The sequence below is a fragment of the Otolemur garnettii genome, unplaced genomic scaffold (assembly GCF_000181295.1).
Source record: "Otolemur garnettii isolate 467f Iridium unplaced genomic scaffold, OtoGar3 scaffold00002, whole genome shotgun sequence".
Lineage (NCBI taxonomy): Eukaryota > Metazoa > Chordata > Mammalia > Primates > Galagidae > Otolemur > Otolemur garnettii.
The window spans coordinates 43,951,979-43,968,074 of NW_003852397.1; the positions used below are offsets into that span (position 1 = coordinate 43,951,979).

Here is a 16,096-nt window from a genome sequence, read left to right on the forward strand (position 1 = left end):
GCATTCATTAGGAAGTGACTCTGGGAAAACCAAAGGGCAGGTAGAGGAGAGGGACAAGCATGCCAGGCTGGGGTGCCTTATCAGGTACCATCCCACAGAGGGTGACCTTGATGCAGTTCCCCAGGGATGCTGTCTTCAGAGCCGTCCATGAGGGACAAGGGTGCTGGAGGATTCATTCCCATGCACCTCTCTGTCCTGGGTTAAGGGCTGCCTCTGGGGACAGAAATCTTCAGGGATTACTATTGTCAGGAGATAAAGCTGGTTCCAACCCAAAGACAGTTCCCATTAGGGAGACACAGACGCCTGCCATTGGGAAGGAAGGTGTACCAGGGCAGTGCATGGTGGCAGTAGTCGCAGGGGTCACAGGGTCTGGGTGGTGCACTGGGGAAATCAACCCTAGGTTAGCGTGGCATTTCAGCACCTTATCACTACTGCTGTGTTTAATTCTTACATCAAGTCTGTGCCCAATAACCTTTAGAAGTGCAGTCTACTATTATCTGCATCATACAGAAGTGGTCCCAGACCAAAGACTTGAACTTTCTAAGGCCACATAGAGGAGCTTGTGCACACAGACCCCTTTCCCCTTACCCTCCTCCTTCTCTCCTCTTAAGACAAAGACACAAAGGGTCTGACTAGCCCACCCTCTGAGAAGTTCCTGCCAAAAGACAGGAATGTGCCACCCCTTATGGCCCCATATAAAAGGGGTCTCTAACTGCCCCCAGGCATAGACACCATCTTTGCACTGCCCAGGTGGGTCTCTCTCCCCTTTCAATAAACCTAGCATGAACATCTCTGAGGCTTGTCTCTGGGTATCATAGTATTTTATTTATTTATTTTTTTTTTTTGAGACAGAGTCTGTGTCCTCCTTGGTAGAGTGCTATGGTGTCATAGCTCACAGCAACCTCAAATTCTTGGGCTTAAGTGATTCTCTTGTGTCAGCCTCCCAAGTAGCTGGGACTACAGGTGCCTGCCACAATGCCCAGATTTTTGTTGTTGTTGTTATAGTTGACATTGTTGTTTAGCAGGCCCGGGCTGTGTTCGAACCCACCAGCCCCAGTTGTATGCAGCCAGCACCCTAACCACTGAACTACTGGATGTCACCGTTTACACCTTTCAGAGTTGACATTCAAATCTAAGTCTATGTGAGCTGAGGGTCTAAAATTTTAACCATGTTTACTTGTTATATTATGTGCAAATAAATGTAGAGAATTCTATGCTTTAAGTAACTTGTTTTCTTGATTCTTGAAGAACTCACAATGTGAGTACCTATATACCAATGAAAATTGTGAGTATTTCCCTGGGTTATATAAACAACTTTTTGCACGTACCAAAGATGGTTAAAATGTCTGTGGCAACACTGCATAACTCAAGAGATAAAATGAGTGTATGCACAAAATAAATTCGTGACATTTTAGTCTTCATAGCGTGACAGCAAATCTGTAGCACATAGGCAGCTTCAGATAAAGAATAAAATGAATACACAACTATATGCTCAGTCTTGAGAAGAGGAACAGAATTTTTAAATTTGGGGGACATTTTCCTTTATTCGTGGCTTATGAGGTATTTTTTTAAAGATTGCTGTTTGTAGCTATATCAAGCTGTATTTTGTAATTTGTTTATTCAATTCCTCTTCTCTGCCATATAAACCTAATTACTGAGAATAATCAATTTGTTCCTATTTGATAACTAAGGATTACAGGTAATACCACACCGAGTTTTAAGAACGTGGGGGATATGTCCTGTTATGCTACTGAAACCCCTCTGGCTTCTGCAGGATAATGTCCATGACAAAAACACATCTGAGCTAAGTTGCTGGAGAAATGTGAGAGGCCAGAGTTTGCCCCTCTGGGTCTATTCTAGACCAACCAGACCTGCCAGCTGACCACGAGGAGCCCAGTGGAGATTAGCTGAGCCCAGCTCAGATCAGCAGGACATGCGGCGACCTGTCAACTCAGGAGGAAAGATAAACGGTTATCATCTTAAACCACTGTTTTGAGGTGCTTCGTTTTGTGACAGTAATGCTCCACTAGTTAAAACTGAGGTACGCATCTAAACTTACACACATACGTGATTGCCTGTTTGGATTTTTTTTTTTTTAATCAGAACACTTAAAAGCGTAAGAGAGAAATAAGGGACTCTGGTGAAAGAAAAGAGATGATCATTTGCTGTAAATTCTGGACAAAAAAGAAATTATTTCCCCATAAAATTGAAAATACTTTAATTCTCTTTAGCATTTTACAGAGCATATTTAATCCATAGCAAAACCAAAAATCTGTTTGCATCTTTTGTATAAATCTCTTGAGAGGCATTTCTTCATCTTCTCGTCAGGGCCTCCCAGTTCACGGCCATCTCACAGTCTTGGTGTGCTCATGCAGGAAGTGTTCCCCAGGTGTTAGAAGGACAGAAATCCCGTGCAGAGAATGACTTCCCGCGCTGGCTTCCATATCACACACCATTACGGAACCACGAAACATTCCTTCTAATAAAACACCGCTCCATGCAGGAAATGTTTTCAGTTTGTTCCTTGAGTAAATGGGTATGGGTGACACTGCAGAACAGGGGAGAGACCTGGGTAGGAGGTGCAAGAACCAAAAAGATACGATATTTGAGACTATATGGAAAAAACCTTATTGAGGGCACTTTTTTTTTTTATTCTGCAGGCCCGGGCCCTTGTTTTGGATCCTGGGCTGTCCAGACAATAGAAGCTCTGGGCAACAGGAGATTAGGGGATTCTCTTCCTTTCTGAGGATAGTTCTGTTCTTTTTGATCCTCACAAACTTATCACTGGGCACAAAGGAATACAGGAAACACTATAATTCGGTTTTGATCTCCTAAATGTAAGCAAAATGCACTCAAAAGATTTTTTTACGTCATCTTTGTTTCTCCGTTCACAAGAATAAAGTAATGGAATATTTCCATTTTTTACTGGCAAAAAAACTAAAATGCTTTGCAATGTTTGCTTTCTAATCTAGTTAATACAAGGATTCTCAAGTTTGCATTCATTCACTTATGTTCCGCCTATATTTCTTGTAGAGTTTGCACTGTCAGACAAAATGGGCCTGAGGCCATGGATGAAAGATGGAAAAGAAAACATGGCCTCACAGGACAGAACCACACTCATTTACTGGCAGAAAAAACGACTTCTTTGAGGAGTCTAATGTCTTTGGAATGCCTCCTAATGATCCTGTCCCACAGATTCCACCAACAGGTTACTGAACAGTCTTTGAGGTCTTCTGCTACTGATCTGGGTGGTCCACTTGCTGCAGCCCAACAATAAGTGCATGCTGGGGGAAGATCTGGTCAGCTGCCTCCAGGAGACTCAGCTGCAGGGGTCACAGAAGTTTCTGGAGCTACAGCTTGCTAATTACTCACCACCCACTGAAGGGCCTGCTGGAGGATCCCGGCCCTGGGGAACCACTTTCCTTCCTCTTGCTCTCCTACTTCTCAAAGCAATTTTTATTTGGGGATTGTCCAACCTCCTTGAAGGATCTATCTTTCATTTTTAACAAATCAGGATTTCCCTCCTAAGGATCTGTATTTATTCACCACCCTCAAAGTAAAGGTAGGTTTATGCGAATACTTCGTGTGTTCCTCGGTGCCAAGAGGTCTCCCTAAACCAGCTCCATTTCCTCTAAAGGTCACAAAAACATGAGGTAAACACAAAGAACATGGAGGACAAAGGTTTTAGCTAAACTTTAATAGCCACTTACAGCTTTACGTTGTTTTCAGAATCCTGACTCCAATGGCACTTGAAATGTAGAACTAAAGGTGTTTAAGAATATCATTTAAAAAAAAACAGAATGTCATTTTATGTCACCTTCACAGTCTGAGTTAAGGTGTTCAGGCCTGACACCGACTGTTCTTGGTTTGTTATTTCTGGCACAAACCTCTCTCCTTATTTTATGGGACCAGTTTATCATCTGTTTGCAAAAAACCGCAGCTGATTTTTCATTTGGGACCTCACCATATTAATTCCAAGCATCTTCTGGACTAGTCCATGGTCAACATGACAGAGATAATCCTCCATAAAGTCTATCCTTGCTCCGAAGATACAAAGTTAAGTTACTCTCAAATGACAGAATTTGAATAGTCACATATTTGCCATCACACACGTCTGTTATCTCTAAATACAGTAGCTGGGTGCAGTGCAAAACTTCACAGTACAAAAAGGCAGCTTCTCACATTTGGGAAAAAGACATTCCATTTTCAATTAAGAATAGAGTTCATTTACTTTTAGGATAAAGCAATGAACTGTATTTTCAAATATTATTGATCAATTGCTGCAAATATGTAGTAAAACATCAAACTTTCTTCACACCAAGAATGCAGCTGTGATTTTCGGATATGTGATTTTTGTTCTTTGTTTTTTCTTTCTTTCCTTTTCTTGTCTCTTTTTGCCTCCCCAGCTTTGCATGGACAAGGAATCTTCATTTTTAAAAACAACTATTGTCCATGGATTCAGAGAGCATGTAAATTGGCAATATTCATCACTTACTCCCTCAAAATCATAAAAGCTTTTTTGTCCCTCTTGCAAATTTCAAAACAACATCACAGCAGGACTATAATCAACCGTAACAGTCATATTTACAATAAGCAATTTACTGTAATGACACACATAAGAATTCCTTTATCACAAAGTCATTTCCCTGAGACATTTGTGTCTTTCTATCAGTAAGAAAAAACAGCCTTGAAGAGTAAGCATACTGTTAGCAGCTCATTTCAAATGCAAAAATAATCTATCCAAAAGTATGTCAATTTCCACCCAAGAATAATTAATATTATCACACTGAGCTGTTGAACATGAAGAATTTCATGTTTGGACAGAATTTCACCCAAGGCGTCAATGTCAATATATAGAAGCATTAAACTTCCCTTCTGAGGAGTCCTTCTGAGCTGTATCTCGGGGGCTGGAAAGCCTCTCAGACAGATTCCTTTGCTCCTCTCTCCAGCTCTTTTCAGTGCTCAAGAATACCACCATAAAATTAGTAAAAGGCAAACACAGAAGTCCCTTAAGAAGAAGTTTTTCCTACCTTCCAAAAGAAGCTGAAGCCATTTCTAAAGGAACTCAGTCTATTTACTGTGCATGGTTCCTCACCATTCCAAAAAACGGGAAATCGCAATAAACACATTTTGCAATTCATCAAATCAAAAACAAGAATGTGAGTTCTCTGCCTGTTAATACTGATAGACTTGACTAACAAATATTACAGCCTTCACAAAGTCCTCAATGAGTGGTGATTAATATTGCACTTAATCAACTAGTCCTGTATTTGTTTTTGAACATCAGACTTCACAGTATTAACAGGTCTCAGACAACAGCTATAGGAAGACCTAACTTTCTAATCAATTACGTCATTTGACTAAATTTCAGAACTGTGTTTCTTAATTATGTTCTGTTTCAGAATGCCAAAACAGACTCTGTTTGGCATCCTAAAGCCAAATGCCAAAAACATTTGAGTGCCTAATGCTGCTCACTCTTTATATTAAGCTTAAGCAGCATTTCTCTAGGTTTCTGAAATTAATTCAAAAGCAGTGGGTCCAAATGCCCATGATACTATTCCTTGAAGGTTGACAAAGATAACAAACAAGGATTGGTTCCTGCTGTAGTCACGTCCCTGAGAATGGAACACTTCACTTTCCAAATGCAAATTAAGGTTTCAAGTACACATATTCATAGCCAGTCGATCAAAACATAATTAATGAAGCATTTGTGTTCCAAAAGTGACCTGAAAAGATTGATTCATATTCTATTCCATACAAATATTCAGTCACTGAGAATATTAGATGAATTCAATGAATTCACAAGGATTTCATCCCCCAACAAATCATTAAAAATTATACAAGAGAAATAAAAATTTTTTAATGCAATCAAGAATACGATATGAGGCCTATTAAGTTCAAGTACCAACTTCTTCGCACTAAAGATAGTTGGGAGAATCAAAACCAAATGATCATTCTTGTTTTATTAAGTGGGGAGGTACCCCTTATTTGAAAGTTGGAAAGCCAGAGCTTTTGAAAAGTTAACTCCATGTTCCCTGGATAAAATGGTGCCCTTGCTAGTGCCTAACTTTCTCTGAGAAATGTGGTCAAACATAGGAAGAAGGGATTTAGGAAGGATTCAAATGGAGCATAGTCATTATTTTATCAAAGCAATACATATATCAGCATAGATTTGATGGGCCTGAAGTTGCTGTTGAAAAAGACACGTTTGCATATTTTTGTTAACTTTTGCTGGCTTCTAGCATAAATAAATGCCATTTCTATGGCCTAAAAGACCTAGATAGAAACATTTTGCTTCTTTGCTGATCAATAAGGTCAACTGTAAGTATGTAACAACACCGTCATATAAACTGTTTCTCTTTTCTTACCAAGGTGTGACTTCTGAAGACTTTTCTTTTCTAAACTCTGTTTACTTATATTGCCATTTGAGAAAATTTGTTTGTTCAAACTCCCACAATAAAACTTTCTAGGTATGGGCTTCTAACATACTTAGAATTTGTGCCCCTCTAGACCTGTGCGTCGGTAGAGTGAGGAAATCTTCCCCTTCCATACTTAAAGAGATACAAAGTATGAAGGTGCAGGTTCAAATTAAGTTGGAAGAGAAATAAAATTGCACCTGGGTAAATAAACAATACATAGCATCTGATTTTGCTTATGAATTTCACATACACGAAGAACTGGTTTGAAAACTGAACTGAAATTGTTCATTACTGTACTTCCAGCTATTATGTTAAATTATAGTGTATGCAGTGATTGTTAATTTGGCTCAAAGAGAAAGAAAGGTTCATTGGCAATCTTCATTAGTGCATGATTAAAGGGAATTTCAATATCACTTAATTATTAAACTACTAATTTTAAGAATAGTATAGATTCTCATAGATGTTCATAGTATATAGAAAATTAATGTGTTTCAACCACTGCAAATATATTGAACTAAATTCAATCATGTTAAAAATATATTAATGTAAATAAAAATAATAGAACTCAGTGAGAAATAAATAAAAAGCATAATTTCAGCTTTCAGATTACTAGTTATATAGAATAATTGTTCTTCAGGTAATTAGAAGCAGCGTCTGATTTGGCAATGAGGGCGTTTCTTGACATTACACCAGAGTTATAAGAAGCCAGCTGAAGAGAAGAAGGTAAGCCCAGTAAGAATCTAGTAAACTTTCATCATAAATTTTCCCTGCAAAGGGACGGGACACTGTTTGGCATTCCGATTTCCCTTTCTTTGATCTGTCTAAATTTACTCAGATCAAAAATATAAATATAGATAAAATTTATATTTTACTATATGACATTTTCATTGCAAATTCCCAAGCAATTAAAATTTATAGACAATGCAGGCAATTTTAGTGAGGAGGGATTTGGGATGAGGAATAGTGCCTTTTTCATAGATTCTATGAACTGCTCAAAGTGCTCTAAAAACACTATACGTCGGGTTAGCAGCAAAGCATTAGTCTAATCAAAACCTCCCTCCCGCCTCCCATATATATGTACATATACACCCAATGTACACCAATAGATTCTATTAGTCTAACTTAAATCTGGTAATCTGACAGTTATTTCCAGAGACTGTGCAAGGTTCCAAATACTGTCTATACTTATCAGTTCAAGATCACTAGCACCCACATGGTTAAGAGAGAATCAATCCTTTCATGAAAAAAATCCAATCACATATTTTAAATTTCTTTAAAGGCAAAAAATAGGGGATACAGTGAATCACCCAATATATAATTCTGGATCCTATAATTTTCTTTATCTAAAACTATTTTTTATACATGGAAGGCTAGATGCCTTTCAACCTAGTTTCAGCAATTTTGAGTACAAAATGTCTCTTTGAAAAATATGAAGTTTTTTTTTTCTTTTAAACTCAAAGTAAAGTCTATAAGAGTGGGGATCCACCCTCCCTGCCCCCCAGATGAATTTTGTAGCATTTTCTCCCAGGAACACATCGAAAGCCCTGTCATCCTACATATAATGTGTCCCAGCAATGGCACTGCCAAACCCTGCAGCTGCCACATCCTTCAGCACAGAACCTCCAGAAGGAGACCCTGTGGGCCCTGTGGCATCTTGGTCTTTTCTCTTCCAAACCCTTCTAGCAGCACCCATTCATGGGACATCCCGCAGTAGTGGCTGAAGCCTGGAACTTGAACTTCACAGGAAAACCAAGTCCATTCAAAATGCAGCATTTTCATCTTTTGGTTGGATGATTCTTGGTCCCCCAAGGGTAGGAATGATACCTGTAAGATTCAGAAGTGAAAAAAGTTCTCTCGAGTTACTAATATTTTAGTTCACACATTCTATTTCAAAAGCTGTGGCTCAGGCATATAAGTAAATAGGTCACAATAATTAAAAAGATGATTCTTTTTATCAGGTTGAGAACATTTTTAGAAAGTTGCCTTGTACTAAAATTTACTGCACACAAGTCCTTCCTTAAATTATGAACTCAGTAGGAACTGATAACATTTATAGTGGAAAAATAAACACCTATTCAAAGTAGTCTATATATATGATGCCTAAATACATTAAAATAATTATTTTACATGCTCATCAGTCAATTGGGAAATAAAGCAATGCAAGTTGACCAATGTAGCTTTTCTTTTATTTTCTTGTATATTGCTATTTCTCAACACATATTTTATTAAGAAATAAAATAATAACGTCCTGATAATAATCACACAATGATGATACCTGGATTGTTTTCTCATTCACAGAACTCAGTTTTACTTTCCAAAACAATAATGATAAAATTAAGGCATGTTAAGTTGTATCCTTCTGGTAAGGAAGCTAAATGTTTATATAAGTTAAATATAATTTATCATACAACCCTGCAAACGAGCAAGAATAGCGCCTTCTTTGGGAACCTGGTGAGACAGACCAAGCCTTTCTGACTTTCTTTCAGTTTCTTTATGGGCTTTCCTCCTTCCAAGTCAGGCCTAGTTCCCTAGAAGCCCAGAGTGAGAAGTCCCCCATTCTGGTCAGGAATCCTTGCTACCTTTTCTGTTCCTGCCGCCATTTTCTTTTCCTAACACAGCCCTTTGTGCCTGAGATACTCTTCCTAACTGGCTGTCCAAGGAGGCTTTCTTATTTAAATAGTTTCAGAAATCTTCCCCAAAGATAGCTAACAGATAGACAGTGGTTTTATCCTGAGACTTTTCTGCTGAAAATGGCATCTCCCTATTCTCTTCCCTGCTTACATATAAACTCTTCGATCTAAGCTGAAATCGCACCTTATCTTGGCTTAGTGCTTTAGTGGCTGTTCGGATGAATTGTGTATAAACTGACAGTCTTAAACTGTAAATGTGAATAAAACAGGAATTATATATGTAATTCTCTCTGAATGGTGCTTAATCAAGGTCATTCAGTAACATTTTGCAGTGACAATAATGACAAGTAAGATGAGGATATTAACGAGAACGACAGCAGATCTCGGCAGACTTCCCATTTTCAGCCATATAGCTAGGGCAGCTTTCTCAACTTGTAAACCATGTCAACAATGAGGAAAACACTGGGGCGAAGAAACAAGGTCAACACATTTCTTTCCTACAGTATATCTCAGAGTTTATAATATAGAATTTGTGTCAACATTCCCTAAAAATTCCCAAATATATTTATGTGGTCAAGAAACTTTATTGTTCAAAGAACCTCTATTAATATCTTTGATAATATTGGCTATTGTATGGAAAATCCTGGGGGAAAAATACTGATACTCCTAAACACTAATTACTAAAATACTCTACTAATTACAAATGCTGACTCCTGTGACATTAGCATTCTCCTATGGAATGTCATAGAAAAAGTGTGACAGTACCACCTGACCTGATTTGTATTTGGAGTTATGTGTATTTTTAGCTCATAGATTATTAGGTGCTTCTAAGGAAAGTCTGACTTACTTCTTGAAAATAAATTTGCAACAACACTTGAGAATGAGTAAGTAGTAGCTTTAGGCACAACCAAGAGTTATTTTTACTAATAAATTGTGAAGAGTATTTCTCCAAAGATATGTTCTACTTTTGCTATTAGACCCCACAGGGAATACCATGGATATATTGATTTTTAAATGTGATTCATTTTAAATTCAAGCATTTTAGCAAAATTTACTGTAAGTTGTAACCAACTTATGTTGCTTCGACTTGACTCCTCAAATCATGCCTTCATATTCTGTTCACAATTCCAGATATAACTGTGAATAATGCTTTGCCTTTATGATTAGGCATCTTATTTTCTGTTTATCATAATGAGAAAAGATGTAATGTCCTTTAATAATGGATTATGTCTCTGGAAATAGATTATTAGAAAACTTAATGGCAGAAGAACTGAAAAAGAATAACTGTAAATTCTTAAATAAGATTTAAATAATTATTTTTGAAGTGAAAATAAGATCTCTCATAAAAGCTTCCTTAAGTTCCTTGCACACTTAGTTTTTCATTCACATTTAGTTGATTTTCTGCAAATATATGAAGGCATTTATTGCTCATGATCCCGAGTCTCTGAGGAAACACAGATAAACAACAAGAGTGAACTTTACCCATAAACCAAAGGCAGTTGAAATAATAAGATGCTGAGAGTCAAGAACAGAAAGATTTATACTGTCCACACAAGGCTGGATATACTCAGCCCTTCAGTAGAAAATGGAAATGCAAAAATCTCTCCAGGGATGGTGGGGGCAGAGTGGTTGTGGAAATAGTAATTTCATTAACAAGGTATATTTAGAAAATGAGAACTACTCATCATTGCTCTGCAGTTACAAGTCGCAACAGAACTAAATGTATAAAGGTAGTATTTTGAAACTATATTATCAAGGTAAAAGAGCAAGTAGTTAAATAACTTATTTGTGATTCGCAAGAAAAACTGCTTGAAATGGAAGAAGATAAAAAACATTAGAGACTGAACCTCAAAAAATAATCTAATTTCCACAGAATGACTTTAACAGGATGTTACTGAGCCCACTTTCTCTTACCATGGCTACTACTTCTCTTTGAGGAAGATTACTGGAATAATCTAAAAAGTGGTCAAAAAGTGGCTTTAATAGCTAGAAAAGAAGGCAGTTACTCCAGGCATGAAAGATCACTTTGGGTGAACATATTCTAGAGGACTATGACTTCTAAAACAACTTTGGGCCAATAAAGAGTATATATGTGGATGCTTGCAGCCAATTTAATGATTCAACCAGGAGTGGGATCCTTGGGAAACCCATCTGTAGCAGTCCTTGTAAACCCTCATATCCCCTCATCTATACCACTTCAAAGCATCCTGGCTGCACTTCCAACTGCTAGTACCAACGTTTCTTTTCCTGAAGATTTATCTGACACCTAGAGCCTTCTTGGCCCACAGTGTAAGGTCAGAAATACCAGAGAATTAACATTTCCTAAGGATAGCCCTCAAACAATGACTAATGGAGATTGGAGGACAAATACCCCAGCTCCTTCTCTCCTTCAGTGGGATAACTTGAGTATGTATCCTACAGGGGCTCTCAGATTTCCCCAGTGGACTATGCTCCAATCATTCACAATCATGTCTCAAATACAATAATTGCCCTCAAATTGTTGTGGTGCACTAAGTCGAAAAGTAAAATTACAAGAATCCAGAACTGGATTAAATTGATAAAATAGCACATATTTATAAAGCACCAACAATGGTTACATCAAAAGATAATATACAGTCCCTGTAATTAAAGGTTTCTTATCTAAGGTAAGGAAATAGCAAAACATAATACCAAAGTCCCTTCCAAACAAACATTATCTTAAATTTACCTAAAATGATTCTTTGTTTAGTTGCATTTTTTCCCCTAGCCTACCATGCAAATAGTGAGTAGATTAAAGTGATAGAAATATGAGTTTTTAAGTCTTTTAGAATAGGAAAAATATTTAATTTTTTTAAAAAAGCAATTAAGAAGTACTTTTCCATTTAATTATATGTATTATTTTTTATGGGAGTAAATTACTACTAAGAAATCACCTTTTAGATTTCAAAAGAGAATTCAATAGCTGTGTCCACATAAAAGATGGGCAACATATATTCTACTGTGCATGTATCTAATCTAAGCAAAAATATATCATGGAAGTGTTTATAATAAAAATTAAAAGAAAAAACCCCTCTGGAATCAAAAAAAAGAAAGAAATCAGGTCTAACATCCAATTATCTCAATTCATCTTTCACATTTGAAAGCAAACTCTAGGTCTTACCTTTTAGATATAAAATTGTAATAGCCACTTTCCTCTAGGACTTCTTCAATCACAGTCTAAAATTGAAAAAAAAATAGCATTGAATTAAAAGCACTAAAAATGAAATCATTCACAGACACTGAAAAAATCTTACCTGCATCTGTTCATATGTTATTCCCTCCTCCAAATCAAAGCTGGTGGGTAGACCTGAAATAGATAAATTACAAAGAGTGTGATAGTTGGATCACATTTTCTTAGTTCAACTTTATTGGCAATTACGAACTTTGATGACAGTACAAACAGCTCAATTTCTTAATGATAAAGATAAAACTTATAAGCAAATTCCAAAGTGATGTGGCTTTGAATATTCAAACTTCCTTTAATATCTGGCTGAATTGGGCATAGTCATCACAAAATAATATACACAGATTTAGGGGCACTGCTCATATATTGGCCAAGTAAGTCAGGAGTGTGTGTGTGTTTGGATGTAGTAAGTGCAGGTGATGAGTGATTCCAAACACAAAGTACCTGATGGGTAAGTTTTCTGATTAAGAAATTCTCCCTAATTCATGAGGCAAAAAGGGTAAACATGTGCTAGACAGAAAATGAATTCTTATAGGGGTAGAGAGAGACAACAAAGTCCTGACCTTTTCATTTGGCTACATACAGGGAAATTAAATACATTTAATATGGGAAACTTTTTAGCAGTTGGCCTGAATTTGGCATGCCACCACCTTCATACACACTAATGCCCCCAAAAGCATTGCTGACCACCCTTCACTCAAACCAGTCAACAATGATGAAGGCCTAGGAGTTCTTCTACCACTTTGAAGAGTGAAAAACGAATGGGTTCAAGGTTGAGGGAAGGCATGAAGATGTGAATCCTGGCAGCCCATTTTTAAAATATTGTTTTGGTTTTTTTCTTATTACATCATAGGTGTGCACATTAATGCATTTATGGGGTACAATGTGCTGGTTTTATATACAATTTGAAATACTTTCATCAAACTGGTTAACAGCCTTCACCGAACTTTCTTAATTATTGTGTTAATACATTTATACTCTACACGTTTTTTAAAGCTAAGTTTAAAGGCATCCCACACATGCTTCCTGACCAGCTCTGTTGTCTTTGCTTTTGCCCAGCCTGTTGTGACAAGTGCCAAGCCTGTTCAGCCAGTTGGGGGAGGTGGTGGTGGCCTCCAGCTGCCCTGGGAAGAGTTTGTCAAGGGCTCTGAGGCCTTTGAGAGTTTTTTTTTTTTTGACAGAGCCTTAAGCTGTCACCCTGGATAGAGTGCAGTGACATCACAGCTCACAGCAACCTCCAACTCCTGGGCTTAAGCGATTCTCTTGCCTCAGCCTCCCAAGTAGCTGGGACTACAGGTGCCCGCCACAACACCCAGCTATGTTTTGGTTGTAGTTGTCATTGTTGTTTGGCAGGCCCAGGCTGGATTTGAACCTGCCAGCTCTGGTGTATATGGTTGGCACCTTAGCTACAGGCACTGAGCCACTTTTGAGAGATTTTTATCAAGTTCTTTACTTCTTCAAAGTTGCTATAAGTTTGGCCTACAGATGAACTTACCTGTCCTGGGAGAGGTTTTTTACAAGCAAATGACATTTTATTTTATCTTATGAATTTCTCAGGGATGATTTTAAATAAAATTCTTCCTACTTAGGGGTTAGCTTTATCCCAGGAGTCCTAGACATAGAGAAAGTTTGCTATTACTGCATTAAATGATTTGCATAGGCAACAGCAAAAACACAGCAAAAGTAAGCATTTTTCCAAACTGTAGAGATGGCAAGTCTTCATTTAACTGTAAAAGCTTCACTTCTATCCACTCCAGCCAGTTATGTAACAATAGCTCATAAAGATTCAAAAATTATTTAGGAATTCTGAAATCTCAAAGTGGCTCAAAAACTTCCTCTTAGAGTTCAAATAGGACAAGAAGAATTCGATTATGCTGAGCCCCTACTGCTGGACAGGCACTTTTTGTGTTTACTCTGATGCTTTCTATAACCCCATGATGCAGGGATTATTTCTATCCACATCGTACAGGGGAGGAAACTGGGGCTCAGAGAGGTTAAATAATTTGTCCACGGTTGGCTACTAAATACTTGAGCCAAGATTTGAATCTGGGCATCCAGGTTTCCAGAATCTGTGCCTTCACATCCCTGTGTTATACTGCCTCCCAATGTGGAATTTATGCAAAAAAAGAAAAAAAGTTAAATATATCTGATGTGGATTTTTCAGGTGAGGTTCAAGTGTTCTACATTTTGAATATGTCAACTTTTTATTTTAGCATTTCCCTATATGCTTTAGGACATTTGATTTCCCCGTCATCAGATAAGCAAGGAGAAATAAAGGGAAACACAATTCACCCGCAAAGATTCTGCTGTTTGTTTACAGTATTAAGAAATGATCAAGGAAGCTGCCACAACGGTGTAAGATAAATTAAGGGGAATTTCTAGATTCCTACCATATTGCCCTTCTAACTACTGCCATAGATAATCAAAATTAGCTCTATTTTTTCTTTAAATTGAAGACAATCATTTAGTTGATCATAGCACATGTCTTTGTGAAAGTCTGATTACCCATTACCCATTAACCATTACCTGTCAGGTCATTCGGGAACAGGCTGTTTCCCCCTGATGAGTGATGTAATAAGTGGTAATCTGCTGTGAAAAAGTTGGGCTCGATTGGTTCTGGAGATCCCTGAGATAACTGAAACAAAAAAAGCAAAATCACATCTTATTTTACCCATAGAAGCAAAGGACAGGAGACATCTGCCTGGGGTTTCCCATTTCCCTACGTCTCTGCACAGAAAATTTAGTGCTTGGTGGCTTTCAATCCCTGTAAATAGGTAGAGAGACATCTTCCTTTCAAAAGAACTTACAAAGTGAAAGCAGGCAAATACTCCAGTCACAATTCATCGCTTTATGAGAGAAATCAAAATAGATAGAAAAATAATTGCATGGGACTAGGACATCAAGATGTTATTTTTGTCAGATGTAGGAGGAATAAACTCCAATTATTCAACAAAATCTGTTTAGCCCAAATCACCATCTCTTTTCATGTGTCTGTTTTGAATAATGACTTCTTGTTTGACCAAGGCAAACAAATTTCCTAATACATTTTTCTAAGTTATTATTAGTTAATTTTATTCTCTAAATATTAATTCTCAACTCTCTGAAGGAAAGAGTAATTCACTAAATTATAGCATTTATTAACATTCCAATTGTTTAATGCCTGCCTATAAAGCTGAATTTTTAAAATGAAATTTTAGGCTATAAATGTTTTTCAACATTCTTTCACCTTTAATTGCAACCATCACTTGGCCTGGCCACGTTTTAGTGCCTAAGTTAACATATTAATAATATACCTTTAAAGTGTCAATTAATATTAATAAGTCATAAATAAATAGGACAATTTGTACTATGCATTAGTAGTTACCTTAGATTCCTATATTCTGCTTATGAGTCATTGTTCAATCACTTAAGAACACTGCTTGGCAGTATATACTACAATTAAATAACATATGCTTACCCTATGACCCAGCAGTCTCACTCTTAAGGATTAACATGAGAGAAATAAGTATATATGTTCAGCAAAAGACACGTATGAGAATGTTCATAGCACTTTTATTCATAATAACTAGAAACTGGAAAAACCCAGATGCCCATGGACAGAAGGATGGATAGATAAATCATAGTGTGCTCAACCAGTGGAATTCTGTAAAGCAGTAAAGAACACACCATGAATCCTCACAGCAACATGAACGAATGTTAACAAAGGAGGCCAGAAACAAAAGAATGACTTCATTTCTATACATTTTCATAATGAGACAAAACTAACCAATGGTGGTAGAAATCAAGCTAATTACACTGTGGCAGGTGGTGAGGTTTGGGAACAAGGGAGCCTTCTGCAGGGGAAG

General features: G+C 37.2%; 1 protein-coding gene across 1 annotated transcript in view; it reads right to left on the bottom strand.

Annotated features, from left to right (window-relative positions):
* Window positions 1-8,194: 8,194 nt before the first annotated feature.
* NEK10 (NIMA related kinase 10) overlaps window positions 8,195-16,096 on the bottom strand; it is a 219,000-nt gene continuing 211,098 nt past the window's right edge. The window contains exons 34-37 of the mRNA XM_003781754.1: window positions 14,778-14,886; window positions 12,322-12,374; window positions 12,189-12,244; window positions 8,195-8,243 (exon numbers count right to left, since the gene is read on the bottom strand). Coding sequence (XP_003781802.1) covers window positions 8,195-8,243; window positions 12,189-12,244; window positions 12,322-12,374; window positions 14,778-14,886 — 267 coding nt within the window. The remainder of the gene's footprint in view (window positions 8,244-12,188; window positions 12,245-12,321; window positions 12,375-14,777; window positions 14,887-16,096) is intronic.